General features: G+C 43.7%; 1 protein-coding gene across 1 annotated transcript in view; it reads right to left on the bottom strand.

The window, feature by feature from the left end:
- Positions 1 to 8787: 8787 nt before the first annotated feature.
- The window catches only part of SLC39A9 (solute carrier family 39, member 9), an 18263-nt gene continuing 5757 nt past the window's right edge, over positions 8788 to 21293 (bottom strand). The window contains exons 2-5 of the mRNA XM_008591435.1: positions 18892 to 18960; positions 17372 to 17457; positions 16275 to 16409; positions 8788 to 12845 (exon numbers count right to left, since the gene is read on the bottom strand). Of these exons, the coding sequence (XP_008589657.1) occupies positions 12615 to 12845; positions 16275 to 16409; positions 17372 to 17457; positions 18892 to 18960 (521 nt within the window). The 3' untranslated portion in view covers positions 8788 to 12614. The remainder of the gene's footprint in view (positions 12846 to 16274; positions 16410 to 17371; positions 17458 to 18891; positions 18961 to 21293) is intronic.

Here is a 21293-nt window from a genome sequence, read left to right as displayed (position 1 = left end):
TGGCTCGGCCCGGCCTGCGCCACGGCACCTCCCCACCCCCACCCCACGCGCCCAGCACCCCCCCGGGCTCCCTCTCGCCTGTAGCGCCAACCCGGAAAAGGGGGACACGTCCGCTTTGTGACGGCTGGAGTCACTCCTGCAGACACCTGCTGGCCGCTGGGTGACCGAGAGGAAGGAGCCTTGGTGTGGTGTCGGACAGCCGGGCTTGGAATCCCGACTGAGTCCTTACATAGCCCGGTAAGCAGCGGAGATTCCTGTCCCTCCTCGCGCAGGCCGGTGGCCAGGTAAGACTTTGGAAAGTGCCCCAAGTTCCCAGCCCAGAGGAGGCTCAGTCAAGGTTAGTGGCTCTTCCCCGCTCCCTCAGGTGGGTTTCGCTTTGCACCGCAGCCGCCTCGCCCTGATCGGATTTCTTTTCCTGGAACTCCACTGTCGGTGTCGGCATTTGGCGCTGTGCCAATCTCGAGCTGTCAGTGCAGTCTGTGCTCGTGATTTATCTGAGCTCCTGGCCCGTGCTCCCCGGGGCTCGGTGCTCCGTCCACTTCCGCTCCCCTCCTGGCAGGCAGGCGTTTGGTGACTGTCTCACTTTCAGGCCAGGGCAGCCTTCTGCCCAGCCCCTGGGGGCTGCCTCCCTGTGGGCGGCTGAAAACGCTAGGCTAGCACAGGGGTCGGCACCACTCCAAAGGCAAGGAATTGAGTTTGTGCAGGGAGAGGCCGCCCGCTAGACCGAGTTGCAGTCACCCTTTTTCAGGCCAGGAAGCCGCAGACCATCTCTGGGCAGTCACGATTCACCTGTGCCCTACGGAAAACCAACTCCCCCTGTCAGGGCCTCCGATTTCTAATACGTAAGATAAAGAGGTTGGACTGGAACAGAAGCTTGCAAACGGGTAGCCTGAGAACCAAATTGGTTTACAGATAGACTTTATTAACTCGCCCCAAGTGAAAAAATTGAGGTGTACTTGTACCGTAAAGTGCACAGATCTTAAGTATTTGTTTGATGAATGTATATACCATGTAAGCACCACCCAAAGCGAGATAGGGAACATTTCCATCACCCTAGAAAGTTCCCTTTCTAGTCCATTGCTCCCCCTTCCCCCACCACTGTTATCGCTCTTAGTTAGCACTATTTGCACAGTATTTTTTTAGGTTTTGATTTTGGTGCTGAAAGGGGCATTCTCCACAAATCCCATTGCCTATTGTCTTATCTGCCTGGCTTCTCCCTGTAGGCATTTGAGTTTGTGACCCTCACTAGATGTTCCCCAAGGCTTCCCTAGGTCTCACATTTTATGAGTCTAGGTAAGAACAGACCTCCCAGGGGCTTCCTTAATCTCCACCCTGGCACTCTTCCCTTAACCAGCCCCGGGGTTCCCAGGCCTAGGTAGCATCCCCTTGTTGCTCACTGTCCAGAGGAGCCCATCTGAATTCCCTTGTGTCTCCCTTGTGGCCTGTGTTCTTCTGCAGAACATCTCAGGCTGGTTCTTAATGCAAGGGCCCAGTCCTGGGTCCCCCAGGTGGGAGGAGACAGGATTGGGAAGCTGATGAGAGTCCTGGAGTAGAGGGCAAAGTGAACATTTCACATGTTTTTTGCCTATTTTTGACACACATTCTAATTCTTGGATATTTTCCCATAGTAGGTGTCTAGCTTTTCTAAGTTGGAGGCTAAGAAAACTTGTGTTAGAAGACACAAGTGAGTTTGCAGGTGACACACATGAGGAAATAGCATGCACAGGCATGCACTTTTTAAGGGAAGATAGTGATAAAAGCATCAGACTTGCTGCTCTGCATGTCAGCTCTGTGTTCTGATGCAGCAGCCACAGTTGCCCTGGCTGTCGTCCTCACCAGGCTGCTTCTGCAGCATGCTTTTGGGGATGGTTCCTGGAAGCTTCACCTTAGGCCTGGGTCTCTGGCCCTTCTAATATTTTTGTGGTAAATTCATTCCTTTTCTGCTGAATTGGGTCAATAGCAGTTTTTGCTGCTTGTGATGAGGACTAGAGATGAGCTGGTGAGCCATGGGCTGGAGAAAGGCAGGATACCTGGAATCATTTGGGAGAAGTCCTTCCCAAGGAGACAGGCTGAGTGAGCCCAGATGATCCTGGGAAAGGCTCATTTCTTCAATTGAAGAAATGGAGCACGTTTCTTCAATGGCAAAGATAAAGCCATCTTGGCCCATTCCCTCTGCATGCAGGATATCTGAACAGACTGTAGCTAATAGTAGCTAAGGTTGGGAGGAAAGACTGCCCTGAAGCAAACAGCACAAATTTGATCAACCACTAGATACTTGAGTGGCCTCTGTTCCCCTCAGTTAACCAGCCCAGATCATGGCAAAGTCGGCCTTGGGAGAAGCCATGTCTGCTTCCACTGTGGTCTCTGCCTCTGCTGGTGGGAGTGCTGACTGCGTGGCTGATAGTTTTGCAGAAAGACAAAACAAGCCAGGTGCCAATCCAGTGCCCTAGACTAAGTGGGTCAGGTCTGCCCAATCTTATCAGGAACTAAGTGAGACTAGTTTGAGGTAGAAACTCAGGGTCCCTAAGTGCCCTAAACTGCTTAGATGCAGAGCTGGTGTTCTAAATATGTTATTTACAAATGACCATTGCACTTAATTTTCACAATAGGCTCATGAGGTGCATATTGTTTTTAGTTTTCCAGATGAGAAAAATGAAGTTCGAAAAACTTATCTACACAAGGTCACACAGCTAATAATTTCCTGGAACATGATGGACCCTAAATAGGTGTTGAATGAGAGAAAGAGCCAGGATGAAGATACTTGATCTGGTCTGGTCTAAGCCCATGCCCTTCACACTGCAGCACGCTGCCATGTAAGGTTAAGTGCGGGCTGAGAAAATGCTGGACCACTTTATTTCCAGTCTTGCCGCCCCCCCGCCCTTTTTTCCCCAGTAATTTCTCTCAACTGGCAACTCACCTAAGGCTGAAAGTTCCTGTAGAACTGAAGATGCAGCTTTACTCACACTATAAAATTCCAGTCTCGCAGCTGTGCTCAGGGGTGGACTCCTGATAACAAACATACATTTTCATAATGCTGCTTTTATCCATAGTCTGCAGGCCATTTTATGTGACCGGCCAATGGTAAGGAATCCAGCTCTCTGATCTTGTACTTCAGCAACAGTGAGCTAGACACAAGGTCTTATTTACCCCACTACGTGGGCAGGGCCCCCAGGAATGGGCAGGGAAACATTGCCTGACAGGAAATGGTGACAAGGTCTCCCTGGGGCCACATCCTGACTGGGCCGCAAAAGCTCCCAAAACCTGGACAAAATTGGCTTTTCCCAGAGTGCCACCCAGCTCCCTGGACCTTCTGTTCCTGACCCCACCCTGAGCCAGGCAGGCCATGCCTTTCCCACTTGTTTCTGGGCTGGTACAAGTGAAGGACCCAGGAGCATTGCTACTCTGCTTCTCTGAGCTGTCTCAGCACTGGTGTCAGTCTGATGACTGGGCCCAGCCCAAGTGTCCCGTATAGGACCAAGAAGCAGAAGAGGCAGAAAAATCTGGGCTCCAGACCTGGCCCTGCCACAGCATCGAGTGTATTCCATGGAATCTCTTTCCCTCCGCCGACCCAAATTCCATCATCAGACTCCCACCCTAGACTCCACAAGGATATGGTACCAATTTCAGCTGAAACAATGCCCTCCTCTTGGTTCCCGTGGACCTTTGCTTATCCATCCATTCTAGCATGTCTGTCTGTCTTGTTTGCTTCCTGTCCAGACTCTGAGCTCCTTATGGACAAGGTCCAGGGCATGTGACAGGCACTAACAAATGCTTACTGAATTGATTTGTCTTCACTTGGCTTCTGTTTGGTTGCTGCAGTTTCCTGTTCTGGTTTGCCAGCCCAGTAGAGACTGACCTCTCAGGCCTTTAGCTTCCCCTTGTCTATAGAACAGAATTTGTGGGGTGGTTGAGAATGTATGTGACAGCAATCTTTAGATGGCAGACTTGTCACCTGCTTTTAGCATTAAGATGGGTTTAAGTCCAGGCTCTGCCATTAGCTGTCTGAACAAGGACAATCACTGGGACTCAGTGTTCTCGCAGCAGCACCCCTCCCTCCACTCTCAACTTGCTTCATGTTCAGCTTTTTCAAATGACTCGCCCACCTGTAGCAGGGGCGTCCAAAGAATCCAGGCTCACCACCATCACCCATGTAGTCTTTTCAAAGCCAAAAGCTGATCATGAGTCTCCTGTGTAAAACCCTCTGCTGGATCTCTGTTCCTCCAACTTGAGCTCCCAACTCTTGACCTTTGATTCTAATACCCTTCACAGTGGGTAGGTCTCACGTTTTGGTGACTGGCTCCCACCTAGTGCCCAGGCTCACCCTGTCACTCTCCCTGATGCTGTGCTCCAGCCATACTGGTTCTAATATTCTATGAAGCCACCATACTCTTTTGCATCTTCTTTTCACTTGCCACCCTTCAGTCTAGAATATGTTTTCTTATTCCCGAAACCCTACTTCGAGATGCAGCTCAAATGACTCTTCTTTTGTGATACCTTTGCTGATGCCACTCCTCCCTCCCCGCGTGAGAATTTAAACACATGTCTCTTTTTATTGAATTATATTCCTATTTTGATTGCATTTCCTAAGGCCAGGATGGGTCTTAGGCTCCTTTACCTGTGGAGGACTTTGTTGCCTCCAGGGAAACCAAGAGTGAGTGAGATGGGGTACGGGGGGCACCACATGCAGGTGTGAAGCCAGCAGGCCAAAGGACTAGGGGGTGGGGGAGCCCAAGAAGAGCATGTGTGGGCACAGAAGACCAGCTGCCCTTGCTCTGGGCGTGCTGGGGAGCAGGAAGTCTCACCTGCCTGTGGGAAGTACAGCCTGACACCACACTGGCAGGCCCCCATTCAAGATTTCTCCTGACTTGGGCTCCCTTCAGTTCTATTCTCATCAGCAAGGTCAGCCTCTTGCTAGGCTCCTGCCTTCACTGCCCAGTAGTCACTCACAGCAAAGGCTGCCAAAGTAGAAATGTTTCTGGAGCTGGCTGAAGAACTTGTTGCCCTGCCAGCCTGCCAGCCACTTCACAGCACTGACATGGACCTTGGGATCCAAGGGCCTCACCGTGGGGAGCACACTGCTCAGAAACACTGAAGATATCCAGTGCTCCCTCTTGTGGGTGATATGTGGGTTGAAATGTATACAGTAGTCCCCCCTTATTCATGATTTCTTACCCTTGTTCAATGGTGGTCCGGAAACATTACATAAAGATATCTTGAGAGACAGAAACCACATTCATGTAACTTTTATTACAGTACAGTATATCGTTATAATTGTTCTATTTGTAGTAATTGCTGATAATCTCTTAATGTGCCTAATTTGTAAATTAAACTTTATCATAAATATGTATGTATAAGAAAAAACATAGTGTATATGGGGCTCAATACTACCTGAGGTTTCACGTATCCACTGGGGGGGGGTCTTGGAACATATCCCCTGCAGGTAAGGGGGGAGTACTATACATTAATTTGTCTTCTAAGAGCAAGTATAATATCTTATTTGAGGTGGGGGCAGACATGTTGACTCTGGCCAATAAGCCCATAGCCACTTATTGATACAATTTTACACACTGTCCTAGAACATCTGAGAGAGGGTGCCCTTCACCAGTGTTAGGTCCATCTTTACTCAATGAAAAGACCTTAGGCAATTTATTTTGAAACCCTCATGGCTTCATATATCAAAAAGGGGCCCTCCGAACTCTCATCATCACGTTATCTTAGAGTGTTTTTTCCAGGTTCAATAGCATGTTCTTTTCTGGTTTCTCAAAGTATTGAGCAGGCAAAGGCAGGGACAGAAGAGAATACAAATACAGGTTCTACTCCCACTCCTGTGCTGTGCCTCTAGCCCAGGGAAGACCCAATTCAGACAGAGGCTAGAGGATTGGAAGGAAACAAGACGTGGGGGTAGAGGCTTTGCTGAGATGGTGACGGAGGCCTGTGCACACAGAGGAAGGTGGTGGGTGGGGACACTTCCTGTTCCACGGCATGTCCCCCTTCAATAAACCAAGAAACAGAGGGTACAGGAGTGTTGGGGAAAGCCAAAGGACAGAAAGAGTGGGAACCACTGGAGGCTGGGTTAGGTCCTCTGTACGTAACTGTAACACAGATGTCTGGAAGTGGTATGAGGGGAGTCCTTAGGCTCCAGCCAGGAGGTGGGGGAGACAGGCAGAGGTAGGGGAGGAAAAAAGTCACCCAGCTCCACCTTGAGGGGCCAGAGGAGCCGCTGGAATGCACAGATCTGTAAGCCATTACCATATTCATGAGTCATACCTGTGGTGCCAGGAACTCAGGCCAGCCAGAACTGCACCTGGGAAGGGACACCAGTTAGAGCTGAGGCACGGATCACAAAGACCCTGGCTCAGCCCAATTATCTGTAGGATTTTAAATCTGGAAGCTTGGAGGAACTGACATATCTTGCATACCCACCTCTTGCCTACCCTCCTTCAGCCAGATGGCACCTTCTAGGCAGAGCCCACATTCTTGTGTGCCAACAGGCCTTTGCCCATGTAGGTCCTCCACCTCAGAGAACCTTTCCCAGCTGCTCCACATAGCTCATTGTGTTCTGCCTTTGGACTCAGCTCAGGTCTCCTCTCCCTCGGCTATTCCCCAAAGCCCCACGCTGCGTTTCTTGCCCCGTGTTCTCATAGTACCCTGTGCTACCTTGTCTCCTCTGCTTACCTCACTACTGACAGTTGTGTTCTCCTGCTTGAATCTCTCACTGAAACACAAGCTCATCAAGGGATGGAACTGACTCATGACTCCCTTTTGTACACGCAGCACCTAGGAGTGCCTGGACCATAAGAAGGGCTCAACTAAGGCTGCTGAGTGAAGAGTTGAAGTGGAGGGGCTGGGCTCAGCCTACCTACAGGTCTACCCTCTCAAGAATATAGGATCTCTTTCCTGCACCTGACATCCCTTGAAGTATGTGAAGATGGTTATGAAGTTCTGCCCCTAAGGGTGTTCCAAGCATAGGGCAAACAATCCAGTTCCTTCCAGTTTCCTCAAATGCCCGACGTTTGCTCTCCATCTTCTCTCCACCAGGCTCCCTCCTCTGATGGCTCCTGAATTTGTCTTGATCTCACTACAAGTGTGGCAACCAAAGTGCGGCACATGCTTCACTCATTTCTATCCCAAAATTATAAAACTGGGCAATGGCTAACAATGTAACAGAAATCAGTAGCTGAGCCAGAAATGGGATCCAGGTTTTCCAATCCCAAATCAGTCATAGAACACCTTACTAAGGTTATTTAGTACTAGATTAGTAACCTGAACCCAGTTAACTTCCCACCTGTACACTCAATCCCATGCTTTTCTGACTTCCAACTCCATTGCTAACTCCCAAGCAGCACTCACCAAGCGTGAGGCAAAGATGCAGGTACACAGGAAGTCCGCAGCTGGTCTGCTAGGGAACAGGCCTTCAGCTGGTGGTATGGGGGGGTTGGGTTGTAAATTAGGAAAAAGTGTCCCCTCAGGGCCGACCAAATATTTATTAAGAACCTGCCTGTCTGGAGCTTATATTCTACTGGGAAAGTGGGACAAAGTAAAGACACATTACAAGGCACATTAAAAGGTGATCAATGCTACAGAAAAGGAAATAGAACAGGGTAAGAAGCATGGAATAGAACAGGGTAAGGAGCATGGAATAGAACAGGGTAAGGAGCATGGAACAGAACAGGGTAAGGAGCATGGGTAAGGAAACAGAACAGGGTAAGGAACAGGGTAAAGTGGGGGAAGATTACAATTTTAACTCAGGTGGTCACAGTAGGCCTAATTGAAGGAGACACTGGATCAAGACCTGTCGTAGGTGAGGAAGCTGGGGAAAGAGCATTCCATACATAGGGACAACACAGACACAAGGTGTCTTAGTTCTTAAATTGTAAAAACTACACTGGAGGATGCAGCGATAGCTTATAAGAATTAAAAACAACACAAAACAGAGTAAGAACTGCTGGCTATTTTGCCTAAGCCCATGTGCATATATATATATATATTAATCTCAGGGCAGCAGGGTGAAAGGGCATAATGCTGACTTCCTAAGATTTCAAAGTCTACTGTTCAAAGCAGAGGATGTAGAACTTCACCTGAGGGCTCCTGTAGAGATGACAGGAATCATAAATACCAGGCCCTCTTTGCCATTTTCTTCTTCCTGAGGAGAGGTTTTCACGAAACTAATACTCTGGTCACAATCTCTGTAACTAGCTGAAGCACTTGTGATACATACAGAAAGCCAGAAAAGAGTGGACCAGTAATAATGAATGAAATCTAATGACTAAACATACAAATTATACATTTCAATGATACACTGCTATATATAGAATGTATTTATAAGTTAAAAGTGAGCCCCAGCACTCAAATCCACAGAAGGAGAAAACATTTATCAAATTCACAAGTTGCTCTTCTATTTAAATATCTACTTCCAGGGTCAGTTATTCATTGCATCTATGTACTCATATCACAACTCTCCCCCTTTGAAATGAATCCACTGTGACTGGGATCTGTTGCTTGCTTCTCTTTTCTGGGAGTAGAGAGCTACCTTTTGCTATTAACAATGTAAGGCAAAAAAATTATCAATGAATTTGTCTTTTGGAGAAGATGGTATATCAAGTCCTTAATTTCCTCTCCCTCCTTTCTTCCTCCATCCCCTAAAGGATGTGCATATAGTAGGTACATCTTTCTGCTGTTCTTCACAGGGTTTCATTACCTTTTCTGATGTTCAAATGTGGATCAAGTCTGGTTATCAAACAGAAAAACAAACTGCCAATAGGATAAGTAAGGAGCCACTCACATAGGTATGCACTAATAAAAATTTAATACATAAAACAAATCAGAAAACAGCATTTTTTTTTTAACCATTCACAATTAAAGTGGAAAGAGACAAAATTATAAGGCAGCCACCCATGGAATGATTTCGTGTTCACAAAGGATCCAGAAAAAGGGACATTTAAAATCACTGTTCAGGCTACTGAACCAGGGGAACTGCAGTGCTATACCATGAGAGTCCCAACTTGCTGGAAGATGCTACCAGAAAAAAGATCAAAGCCAATATATGTGTTACTGAACACATCTAGAGAATTCCTAAATGGTTGTTTAGTCCTTTCCAACAAGTCACAAATTTCCTTCAGTTTTCTTCAGGTGAATCTAGATGTATCAGGTACAAAGAGGTTACATCATTGGTTTTAATTTCATAGCATCTCCAATAGTGCTCTTTGGGCGATGTGAGCCATTTTGTATTGAGCAGAAATTTTCTAATGCAAGAAAGGATCCCCGTAGAACAATTACAGAGGGTTCTCACCTTGGACTGCAGCAGTTTTGGATGAATCTGGTCATTATTCTCAGTCTCCCAAGGGGCTCAGGGGCTCAAAAGGCAGGAACATTCTTTGGGGGCTTACGCTGCTGTTGACATACAGTTCCCGTGTTCAGTACCTAGCTACCATGTGTTTCAGGGGCTTATACTCCAATGCTGGTATGTCCTCCTAGTTCTAATCCTTGAAAAAGAGAAAAACCAGGCAGTGACACTTAGAAGTAGGCTGGTAAGAAAACACAATTACAGTTTCTCCTTTCTACAAAGAAGTGACAATTCAAAACAGCCACTCCCCCCCCCTTTTTTTGGCAGCTGGTCATTTGGGGATTCGAACTCTTGACCTTGGTATTATCAGCGCCATGCTCTAACCAACTGAGTTAACCAGCCAGCCCCTCTTCTTTTCTAGTGACTCAAAATACCAGAATGGGGATTCTGGTATTTTGCTGTTTTGAATTGGGAAATAAAAAGGTGAAACGGCAGGAAAGAGAACACAGAGCCTCTGTAGGTAGTACTGTTTCCAACTCTCTACATTCCAGTGCAGAGCCTTTGCCTGAAAAAAGAAATTTGGCAACAGCGTGCACAGGAAAACCGAATCAAACCTGGAATATCACTGCTTTGGCAAAATGGGAACTGATAGCAATTAACTGGGGAAAAAGTGAGGAGAATGGATCAGTAGCATTTTTCAACTTTATTTGCCATTTAAGAGAGTACTTGGAATCTGAAGAAATTCTATCCCTAGAAAGGAAAGGGATTCAAACTGCAATTAAGATTAACTTTGGTTATGAGGAAATGGATTGACCATGCTGTTAACCATCACTTGCATCTCTTTGGTAGCCAATCATTCTATTTGTAATCATGGCAGCAACTTAAGTACTGCCAATGTTTTCAAATGTGTTAGAGCATTAAGGCATCCACATCTAAGGAGGCAGTTTTAAACAAGAGGAAAACAACTGAAATGTGCCAAAAAGTGAACTTCGATCTGGCCTCGCATCCTGGGACACCGCCCACCATATGAGCAAGCTCTTCCTCCAGTGAAGGAGGCCTCTGCCACGCTGCTTGGTTTCCTGCTGCCTGAAGATGCATTTGAGCCCTATAAAATTAGTATGGCTATTTCTGCCTGCTGACCAGGAGAGAAACGAGTAATTCCTGAGGCAGCAGCTTTAAAATCTGGGAAAGTTCATAGCTTCTTGAGAGCTGACAGGATCTTGAAAGGTTTGCTTGTTAATAGTGAGGTCCAGACACAAAGGCAAATTTGGAAGTTAGATGGTTCAGTCCTTGCCAGAGTTCAAGACCCTATCCAGCAAGATATTCTAGCTAAACTTACAAGTGTGATGGCAAGGCACTGCTGAAAGAGGCTTTGGCCAGCAGAACAAATCTCTGACCATTGCACACGACGATATGATAGGAAGTACTATCGAAACCAAACCAGACACTAAAATCTGCTACTTATTTGACAAAGTCAGTTTCCAGAGAGAATCAAGGCAACCATATAATTTTGAAGGACCAGATGAAACCCCAAGTTGCTTATAAGTCAGCTATTATCATCTAATCAGGAAAGTCACTTAGACTTTCCATACTATACCTTTTCTTGGTTTTAAAATTGTATGCAGTGGTTGTCAGCCACCATACAAAATGTTATCTATCCTATTTATGCTACTTTCTTCACTGCAGCCAGCAGAGGGCTCACACATTTTACTTCCACAGCTGCTGACACAGTGACAAATCTAGGAAGGAAATAAAGAAATCACAGGCATGCTGGCTTACGCATACATAACACGTTTTTATAAACTACTAAAGTCACTGCCCTGAAGAAACTAGTCTTGGTTCTCTCTTAACGTAATGTGTTCTGAAATGGTACAGAAAATCAAAAATAAATTAATAATACAATATTATACACTTATTTGACAAAAGAGGGTTTACATGGGTTTTGGCAAATATGGGTAAATTACCCTAGTTTGCTAAACACTTTTGCTGTCTCAATTGTTTAAATTACCAGAATATTAGTGATTGTGTTGACTCACACATGAGGAGGTGATATTTTAAGGGATTAACAAAGCTGTATTTGACAAAAAGGTAACTTCTTTGAAGGGAATAAAGAATAGAGACAATGTTATCTTCATTATCACAGTTCAAGAAGTGGTTGTCCCGAGGAGAATTCATTTCACACAAATATTAGCATTGCCAGTAGCAGTAAGCAGCAAATTGTGGGGAGGAGGGACTAGAGGGGAAAGTTAGAAGAAAAGCATGGAAAAGAGGAGACTAAAGACATGATTTCAATAAGCTTTAAATCAATAGGTACTTATGTGAGCAGACACAGGGCTCCACAAGCTGACCAAATATTTTAGCCAGAAGGACTGCCTATCTGCTAAGAGAAATCCTTTAAAAAAAAAGGACAACATAGATTTTGGTAGTCTTACTTTTAAAGAAGTTACTACAAAGATGTCAATAACTATCCAAATTCACTTAAAATTTAATATCCCTTCATTTCCAAAGATACTTTGTGATGTAACTGTTCTTGAAGGAAAGGCTACACCTGAACCTACTAGAACTTGGCTCCTCTAAGAATGTGCTGGAAATAGGTATTCTGCAAAGCAGAATTTGAAAAGAAATGCTTCAAAATACTAGTCACCTCTTGAGAAGCTAGTCCCACCTCTGTTGCTCCATTTATGGAATGGCAGGTTGTATTTAGAGAGGCACGTGCAAAAGGAGGTGGTTAAGTCTCTCTAGACATCCCTTTTCAATGGATTATCTCTTTCGAGTATAAAGTTAGCTTTCAGTGTGTCTTTATGTCATTTCCCTAACTCTAATCCCAAACTAACCACAATCACCTTTAGCATCTAAGAGAGTGGGTGCTGTGACCTATCAAGGCATGTGGCATAGATACTAAAGCCAAATGAACCATGTTAAAATCAATGGATAAAGTGGCACAGCCTCTAAACAAAGAGATTTACCTTAATTACAGAACACTGTATTTTTATAATTACTATTTCATTGTGAGTATGAAGTTCTCCACTCTTCCTTAAAACTAAATTTCATCTTCCCTGAGAATAGGGTAAAGAGAAACATCAAAACTCAAAATGCCAAGGGCCCTTTTAAAGACAACACAACGGAATGTTTATACCTAATTGCAATGTGTTGTTTCTACTCTAAAAGCTTTTCAATTACTCCAGGTTTTAATCTCACCTCCCTCCGGACTCTAGGAATACAGGTGGAGATGGGCAAGGCGAGACAAGAGACTGAGAAGTGAGGAGCTGTCATGTGCCGGCTGTTCTCACTGGCTGCGAATGGCCATGGACTGAGGCTGGAACCTGAACATTTAATGCTGGTGTCCTACTGACAGGATGAGTGGGATGAGGCACCCCAGAACCAGGGCTGCCACCTCCAGGCGGCTGAGGCCTCTCCCTCCAGTGGTGTCGGGTTTGTGGCTGTGCCCCATTCCGCCCACCTCGGGGAGGACATGTACTGTGGCAACATAAAGAAATGTCCCAGCAGAGAAAAGCATAGCCACTCCAGTGGCATTGACCTCTGAAAGGGCTTCTTTACTGCTCTGTGAATTAAAAGAGAGAAAAAAGAAAAATTAAGTCAAGTAAAATTCAGGGTCAGGAAGAAGTCTCAATTAAAAAACATGCAATATCGGGCTGGCCCGTGGCTCACTCGGGAGAGTGTGGTGCTAATAACACCAAGGCCCCGGGTTCGGATCCCATATAGGGATGGCCGGTTGGCTCACTGGCTGAGCGTGGTGCTGACAACACCAAGTCAAGGGTTAAGATCCCCTTACCGGTCATCTTTTAAAAAAAAAAAAAAAAACATGCAATATTCACAACTGGTGCTATCTAGGACACTGGGGACATCTTTACACCAGAGCAATTTTACGTTATTTATGGGAAGCTTCCAAATAAGGGTTTAAGAATATTAGTGATGTACACAATTGCTTTTTAATTGCTTTTAAAAAAAAATTACTGTAAAATGACAATTTGTAATCATATATATTGATGGGGTACAAAGTGATATTATGATTTATGAATATAATGTAATAATTACATCAAGCTAATTAACAAAACTATCACCTCAAATACTTATAATTTTTTGTGGTGAGAACATCTGAAATTTACTCTTAGCAATTTTGAAATGTACAACACACTATTATTAACTATACAAGGAGTCTTCAAAAAGTTCATGGAAAGGGCCGGCCCGGTGGCGCACTGCTACAGTGCACCGCTTGGGAGCTCGGCGGAGCTCCCGCCGAGGGTTCGGATCCCACATACAGACTGGTTCCCGCTCATTGGCTGAGCGAGGGGCGGGCGCAGCGCCGAGGGTTGCGATCCCGTTGCCGGTCCTGGTCTGGTACGGGCGCGACACTGAGAGTTGCGGTCCGTTGCCGGACACAAAAAAAGACAAAATAAAATAAAATAAAATAAAATAAATAAAAGAGAAATGCAAATTTGAAAAAAAAAAAAGATAATGCAAATCTTTCCATGAACTTTTTTTTTTTTCCTTTTTGTCTTTTTTCGTGTCCGGCAACGGACCGCAACCCTCAGTGTCGCGCCCGCACCGGACCGGGACCGGCAACAGGATCGCAACCCTCGGCGCTGCGCCCGCCCCTCGCTCAGCCAGTGAGCGGGAACCGGTCTGTATGTGGGATCCGAACCCTCGGCGGGAGCGCCGCCGCGCTTCGCAAGCGGCGCACTGTAGCAGTGCGCCACCGGGCCGGCCCCTGCATTTCTCTTTTATAACATAAATTATTAACAAGGTCCTGAACTAGGAATCAAAAATTAAATAAAAATCTCAGAATTTCAGACTATGAAACAAGCTAAATCACACACAGTTCTTGATTAAGAAACTAATACTGGAATATTACCCAAATAATAAAGTAAGCACATAGTCAATTAGCACATTCCCTATCTCAGAAAAAAGGCATTAAGCATTCATTTCATAAGTTTATTTACAAACACATCTAGTATGCTATGAATTCAAGAGTTTGATCCATTTTTCAAAGAGAATACACCCCTTAAAACACTCTTCATATCTGTTAAATGGATCAACTAAAACATCCTTATTTCTTAAGCAGTTGGTGTCTTATTATAAAGAAAAGTGTAGCAAATCCAGATCCAAAGTACAAAGTCATCGTGATTAGTAACTGCCACTTGTTTTCCACTGAAAATGGCAAATTCTTCCCTGGGCCCTCCTCCTGGAGGCTCCTACAGACCAGAGGTTGTGAACCTCCGAATGCTCTGTCCCAGCATGGTGCTGTGGGAAGCTCTGTGAAAGGTGCAGAGACCAAAGGCAGAAGGAAGGACAAAACCACACCAAGTCCTCCTTTCTTCACGACCTTGTTCCCTTGTGTGCGAGAACTGGAAAGCCATATTATCTTTCAATCCCGTTTTTCTGTGAACTTTTTGAGGTACCCTTGCATTCACCACAACTGTTTTTTAAAATGAACTTCAAGCACTGGTTGAACAGGTTTGGCCTGTGTTATTCATGAGATGGAATCAAAAACATATTAATGAAGATATTAAATTTCACACATTATATAAGAAGCATCCCCTGTGTACCAGGCTCTAGGCTAGGTGCTTGAGATGTGGTAATCACAATGCAGCAGCTGTCCTCACACAGCTGAGAATTATCTCAGAAGCTACTCTTTATACGAATAATTTCAACCTTTCTATTAAAAAAGCAGACCAATGGACTGAGACAATTCATTAAAATTGTAAGTAAAAAATATGTCATAGATGCAGCATGCAACCCCCCACACCTCCAGAATTACTAGTACCTTCCTGCCTAAAGTTCTTTTTTTTTTTTTTGAAAGATGGCCGGTAAGGGGATCTTAACCCTGACTTGGTGCTGTCAGCACCACACTCACCCAGTGAGCAACCGGCCATCCCTATATGGGATCTGAACCCATGGCCTTGGTGTTATCAGCACCACACTCTCCCGAGTGAGCCACGGGATGGCCCCTGCCTAAAGTTCTAAAAACATATTGATCAATGAAGTGATGGAGTATTACTTTAAAAGGAAGTACATATTGCTTGCTAACTGAAAGAAGATAAGGATTTTCAGATGAATGGAAAGGGTTTTTACAACAATGCATTTGTTAGTAATCCAGATCAACAAATCCTTGATTAACAGGAACTAAACCATTCTCTAACTATCTCATTTTTCATATATTCCTTTAAACACAGGTTTTACTACATCATATACTGAATTGACCAACACTCAGAAGTATCAACGACCTTCAGAGAAGGCATGAGGAAAAGCAGTTCCCGTGAACTAACCCTGAGTCAGTTTGGTTCTAAGATTTTCCTTCTGTTACCTGCCAGTTGACATTAGGTAAAATGGGCAGGGTTGTTGCAAAGAACTGCAGCCCAGATAGACAAATTTGTAACGCATGGAAAGGTCCAGCTTGGCAACAGAAGAGTGCCCAGGCTCTGAGCTGACAAGTGACACATCACTTCAGATCTGAAGCTATATTCAGTACAATGATAAAGAACAGGACATTTCATATTCCATGATATGAGAACGGGGAGTAGAAAAATCTGAGTCTTAGCTGAATACAGTAATCTCTGCTCATCCCCCACTCTTCTAAAAGCTTCATGCTTCATGTGTCTACCTCAACATTAAATAGAGATGGCTGTGACCTAGTATGTACTTGTCAAAATTAGCATGGCTGGTTACATTTAAGTTATATTATTTTAAATAGTGAAGTACTATCATATATCATATGCAAATATTCTTCGAACTGATAGGGAAGAAGTTTTCAAATTAAATAAGTAAGGAAATGCTAAATTTATAAAGCATTTTAATGGAATTTAAACTCGGAATTAAGACATTTAACTTTTTGCCGATTTTTACTCCTAATTTATGTTTAGTTTGAGAGGGTAATTTTGTTGAAAAATTTAACATAAGAGACTGTAAGTTCTATCAGGTCACAAAAGAACTAGACACTTGTTGAGATAAGCTAGGCATGGATGAGACTTACCTTACTTAGTCCTAAGTATGTCACCATGGACATGACTGGTGCTGCCAATGCAAAGACCAGCAAGTGCTTTCTGATTCGATTCCGCTCTAGGCCAGCATGCATTAGGAAGGAAACCAGCCCAAAAGCAGCTGGTGCCTGGAAATGAAAAATTATTCCTTGTTATCACTCTAGAAGTACGGATTGCTTCTATATCAACAAATACATGTCATTTGACTGTAAATTCTTATTAAAAAAAACCAGGCATAGTACCTGGTTAGGTACTATGAATCAATGTTCTAAGCTAAGAAAAGATTCTATGTGTTTCTTGGATTGTAGGAAAGGGAAATATTCAAAAAGAAAAATACTTATGAACAAAAATTACTATGAAATATAGAAATCTGTAGAGAATTTAACAGTTTGTGTATATGACCACAAAAAAAAACTGCTCAAGTAAAAGTTTAAGAAAATGGTAGCAAAAATAGCTCTGCACAGATTTATTTAAATCTCCAAAATGAATAATTATGAAACTAATTAAAAAAATTTTCCCGGGCCGGCCCGGTGGCGCACTGAATAAGTGCGCCGCTTGGGAAGCGCGGCGGCGCTCCCGCCCAAGGGTTCGGATCCCACATACAGACCAGTTCCCGCTCACAGGCTGAGCGAGGCGCGGGAGCAACGCCGAGGGTTGCGATCCCGTTGCCGGTCCCCGGTCCGGTACGGGGGCAACACTGAGGGTTGCGATCCGTTGCCGGACACGGAAAAAGACAAAAGACAAAAAAAAAAAAAAAAAAAATTTTCCCAACCCAGAAAAACATTAAAAATCAAGAGAAATTTTAACTGTCAATATATTGAATGTAAAAAATTTTTTTTTTGTCTTTTTTCCTGTCCGGCAACAGATCGCAACCCTCAGTGTTGCCCCCGTACTGGACCGGGACCGGCAACGGGATTGCAACCCTTGGTGTTGCGCCTGCACCTCGCTCAGCCAGTGAGCGGGAACCGGTCTGTATGTGGGATCCGAACCCTCGGGCGGGAGCACCGCCGCACTTCCCAAGCGGCGCACTTATCCAGTGCGCCACCAGGCCGGCCCTGAATGTAAAATTTTATACCAAAATTTTGCTTACCTTATGTAGCATTATTGCCACAAACACAATTAACTGGACACTAGTCTGTGAAGTAGAAGCTGCTGCTCCCAAAGCAACGCCATCAGCTGAATTTGGAAAAAAATGAAGCATAAAATACTATAAATAAGAATAACAACAATAAGGTAAGTGTAGTGATGAGTTTGTAGGTTTTAGAGTCAGGCAGAGCTGGATTTGACTGGGAAGGTTACTTAACCTTTCTGAACTTTAGCATTCTCATCTTTAAATGGGTTCAATAAAGTATATATTTCTTAATATTTTCATGAGGATTAAATAAGATAACATATGTAAAGAACATAGCACCTGGCTCGGAGTATTCAATATGTTAGTTATTTTTATTGTTATTGGAAAAAGTATAATGCTCAAAAATCCATTGATTAGTTAATCAAGTTGTATAACAGAAATACCACAGAAGAATTTCAAAGGAAACATCTCTTTATCTTACAGATGAAGAAAGAAAATAAAGACACTAGAACTCAACATAGATGATTTATACATAATGGGTAAATATTTGTTGAATAGATGAATTTCGTTAGAAAAGCATGTTATACTACAAAAGGTCCAGATAATAGTGTGCAACCGTTCATGTGCTTTTGTGACTGACAGAATCCTACCTCTGGGACTAGGTTTGGGTTATGATTCTAGGGTGTGCCTGTCAGCAATGCTGAGACTCTTACATTCTACACATCACTTCTGCTTAAACTGGTACTTACACTGGGTAGCAGGAATGTCCAGTACACAAGTGCCAAGGCTCTCTTCCAGATGAGATTCTAGGGCAGGTCAGCAAACCTTTTCTTTTCTTTTCTTTTGGTGAGCTCTAACCAAGTAAGCTAACCAGCCAGCCCTGGCAAACCTTTTCTTAAAGGTCTAGACAATAAATATTTTAGGCTTTGCAGGTCATCTGGCCTTTTGCAACTATTCAACTCTGCCATTATAGCAGATAACACGTAAACACATGGGCATGTCTGTGTTCCAATAAAACTTTATTAATTTAAATCATGTAATTTTCATGTGCCATAAAATATTCTTCTTTTTTTTTTTTCCTTTTTGTCTTTTTTCGTGACTGGTAACGGGATCGCAACCCTCGGCATCGCGCCTGCACCGCGACTGGCAACGGGATTGCAACCCTTGGCATCGTGCCCACACTGCGCTCAACCAGCGAGCGGATCGGTCTCTACACGGGATTCGAACCCTCGGCGGGAGCGCCACCACGCTCCCAAGCACCGCCGCGCTCCCAAGCACCGCACTCTACTGAGTGCGCCACCGGGCCGGCCCAAAATATTCTTTTTTTAACCTTTAAAAAATATAGAAACTATCTGTAGCTTGTAAACCCCTTACAATGCGTACACCAGGGCTTGGGCTCATGTTAAAGGATTTCACTAAGCAACGGTTTCCCTGAAGGCCAGCCCAAGAAACTTTAATGTGGATAGTTCCTGTAATGCGAATACTAAGTCTTCCCTCATGTGACAGAAAAGAAAGGTTCCACTGCAATCCAACGTTACCTGCAGCATGGACGACCAGACCCAGTGTGGTGGTGATTTTGGAATTGCTGGGCCTTGTTGTTTCTGGATCTGAAGTGAAAATGAGAAAGACAGCATTAACAAGGAGAGACAAAACTTTTCAAACACAGGTCTGGAGGTGGAAAAAAAAATTTTTTTTAATTTAATTTAATTTTATTTTATTTTGAAAAAAATTTTTGAAAGCTCTTTAAATAGTAGATTATTATTTTCCTCACTGCTGTCTTTTTTCTTTCTGCTTTAAACACTTAGCAGTTTCCCCTGTCCTCAAAAGGTGGGTGGGAGGGAACCCTTCAGTTGACCCAGCCTTCCCTTAGACAAATTCCTGAAATGTGTAACCCCCAACTGCCTCAACTTCCTCATACAGCTTAAATCCTCTACCACTCCATGTAAAGTGCTCTATGACTTCTGATCACCTTTTTCCAGACCAGTCTAATAGTCACTGTTTACCTCTTCCTCATCCCCAGCCTCCTGCAATTTTATCTTCATTCTAACATCTGTCACATCTACCTTTTTGCATTTTATTGCTACCACCCTAACCTATCTTTTCATCAATTCAAGCCTAAATTAGCGATAGGCTCCCGCTGGTTTTCCCTTATTATCATTTTTCCCTAATGAAATTCATCCATGTCAGATTCATCTTTTGAAAACATCACCCTTCTGATGTGTCAGTAAAATAGTTAAGAATTTGCTGCTTCTCAAAGTCAGTTTGAACTGTTCTATTATATAGATTCTTAAGCCCTTTATCAGCTGGTTCCACTTTATTTCTCACTATCCAGTCCAGTTAAAATAATTTCCTTAACACCCTCTAACAAAACATTCTCCTTTTCCTCTCCCCAAATCTCCTCACCCCTAATTCTTGGCACACACTGAAGTCCTCAGCTCATCAACCCAAAATTTAAGACACTGTTCTAAGTCTAATTCTAGAACCACCTCCCTCAAGAAAGAATCAAAGATTAATTGCAGCTCACAGCAACTTTCCCCTTGAGTAGACCTAACACTCAATGTACGCAGTCTCCACATCAATGTACGCAGTCTCCACATACTACTTCAAAGGTTTTTCTATATACCACCTCAGACACAGAAAACTGTTTTCACTTCAATAGGCCTTCTATCCCCAGATTGACTGCAAACAATAAAGAATTCAATTTTCTACTTCTTTCTCTTTCTTTTAATAAACATGTCTTATAGAATGTGGCATAGCACTGGGCACCCAATCATTGCTTAATAAATCCTTGTTGGAGGGTGAAAAAATTTATTTGTATCACATGATATGTTACTGATATTATAGCAAACGTAAGGCAAATAAATACTGTCCAATATAAAGTTAAAAGACATGAAAATGCCAGGTGAAATGACAGATGGATATTAATCAAATAAATTCCAGGGCATTTAATCTTCTTAAGCAGCCTAGCACACAGAAGGAAGGGTTCACTATGGAAAAAGCATATGAGTAAAGTAACATTACTTTTTACTAATAAATTTTATCTTCCTATTAAAACACTGTCTAATCACTCTGAGACAACAAATATTTCAATATCACCCCAAATTGGGAAGAACTGTCATATTACACTGTGTGACAAACTTATTTTGGCCTTTCTTTATACATAGCCTTGTGGTGTGGTTATAAGTAACACCGTAAATAAAAATTAGAGGCTTTAAAATTAAAACAGTTTTCATGAATCTACAGGATAAGACTACACTTCAGCATAAATTTAATAAACTTTTACTGATACTTAACATGAGGACACTTCAAAAAGTTCATGTAAAAATGGAATTAAAAGATAACATAAATGTTTCCATGAAATTTTTTTTTTAAAAGATAACCAGTAAGGGGATCTTAACCCTTGACTTGGTGTTGTCAACACCACGCTTGTTGGGAGCCTGAAGCCCCACACCCCTTCTTGTGAGACCACTCCTACGTGACAATCTGCTCAGATGGCCGTGCTTTACATGATAACTGCCTCGAAATCTTTATGCCAGAAACTGATTGCTCCTGGCTATGCAAGTTAATTTGCAAGTGACCTTTTATCCTTCTCTAGAAACTGTTTAACCATAAACATTCTGGGTGGCAACCTTTACTTTGAATGTCCTGTCTTTGTCTCTCCTCAAGATATTATCATGCCTGCTTTCTCCTATATACTCTGCACTATTTTCCACCTGCCCTGTCCTCGCCCCTCCTCACGGGAAGCAGTGTGTCAACACCCTATTGGATAAGAGCTCCCCCACCTCTGGTACCTTATAAAAAACCCCTGCTTGCTGCAATAAACAGAGTTCCGGCTTTGACCACTCTCCTGGCTCGGTGGTGTTCTTTCTCGGCCCCCGGGGAGGAAGGTCCTGGGGGGGAAGGGCCGTGCCAGCGACACTCATCATCCCGCTCAGCCCCA

Source organism: Galeopterus variegatus, unplaced genomic scaffold (assembly GCF_000696425.1).
Source record: "Galeopterus variegatus unplaced genomic scaffold, G_variegatus-3.0.2 Scaffold6912, whole genome shotgun sequence".
Lineage (NCBI taxonomy): Eukaryota > Metazoa > Chordata > Mammalia > Dermoptera > Cynocephalidae > Galeopterus > Galeopterus variegatus.
This window is presented reverse-complemented; position numbering and strand designations above follow the sequence as displayed.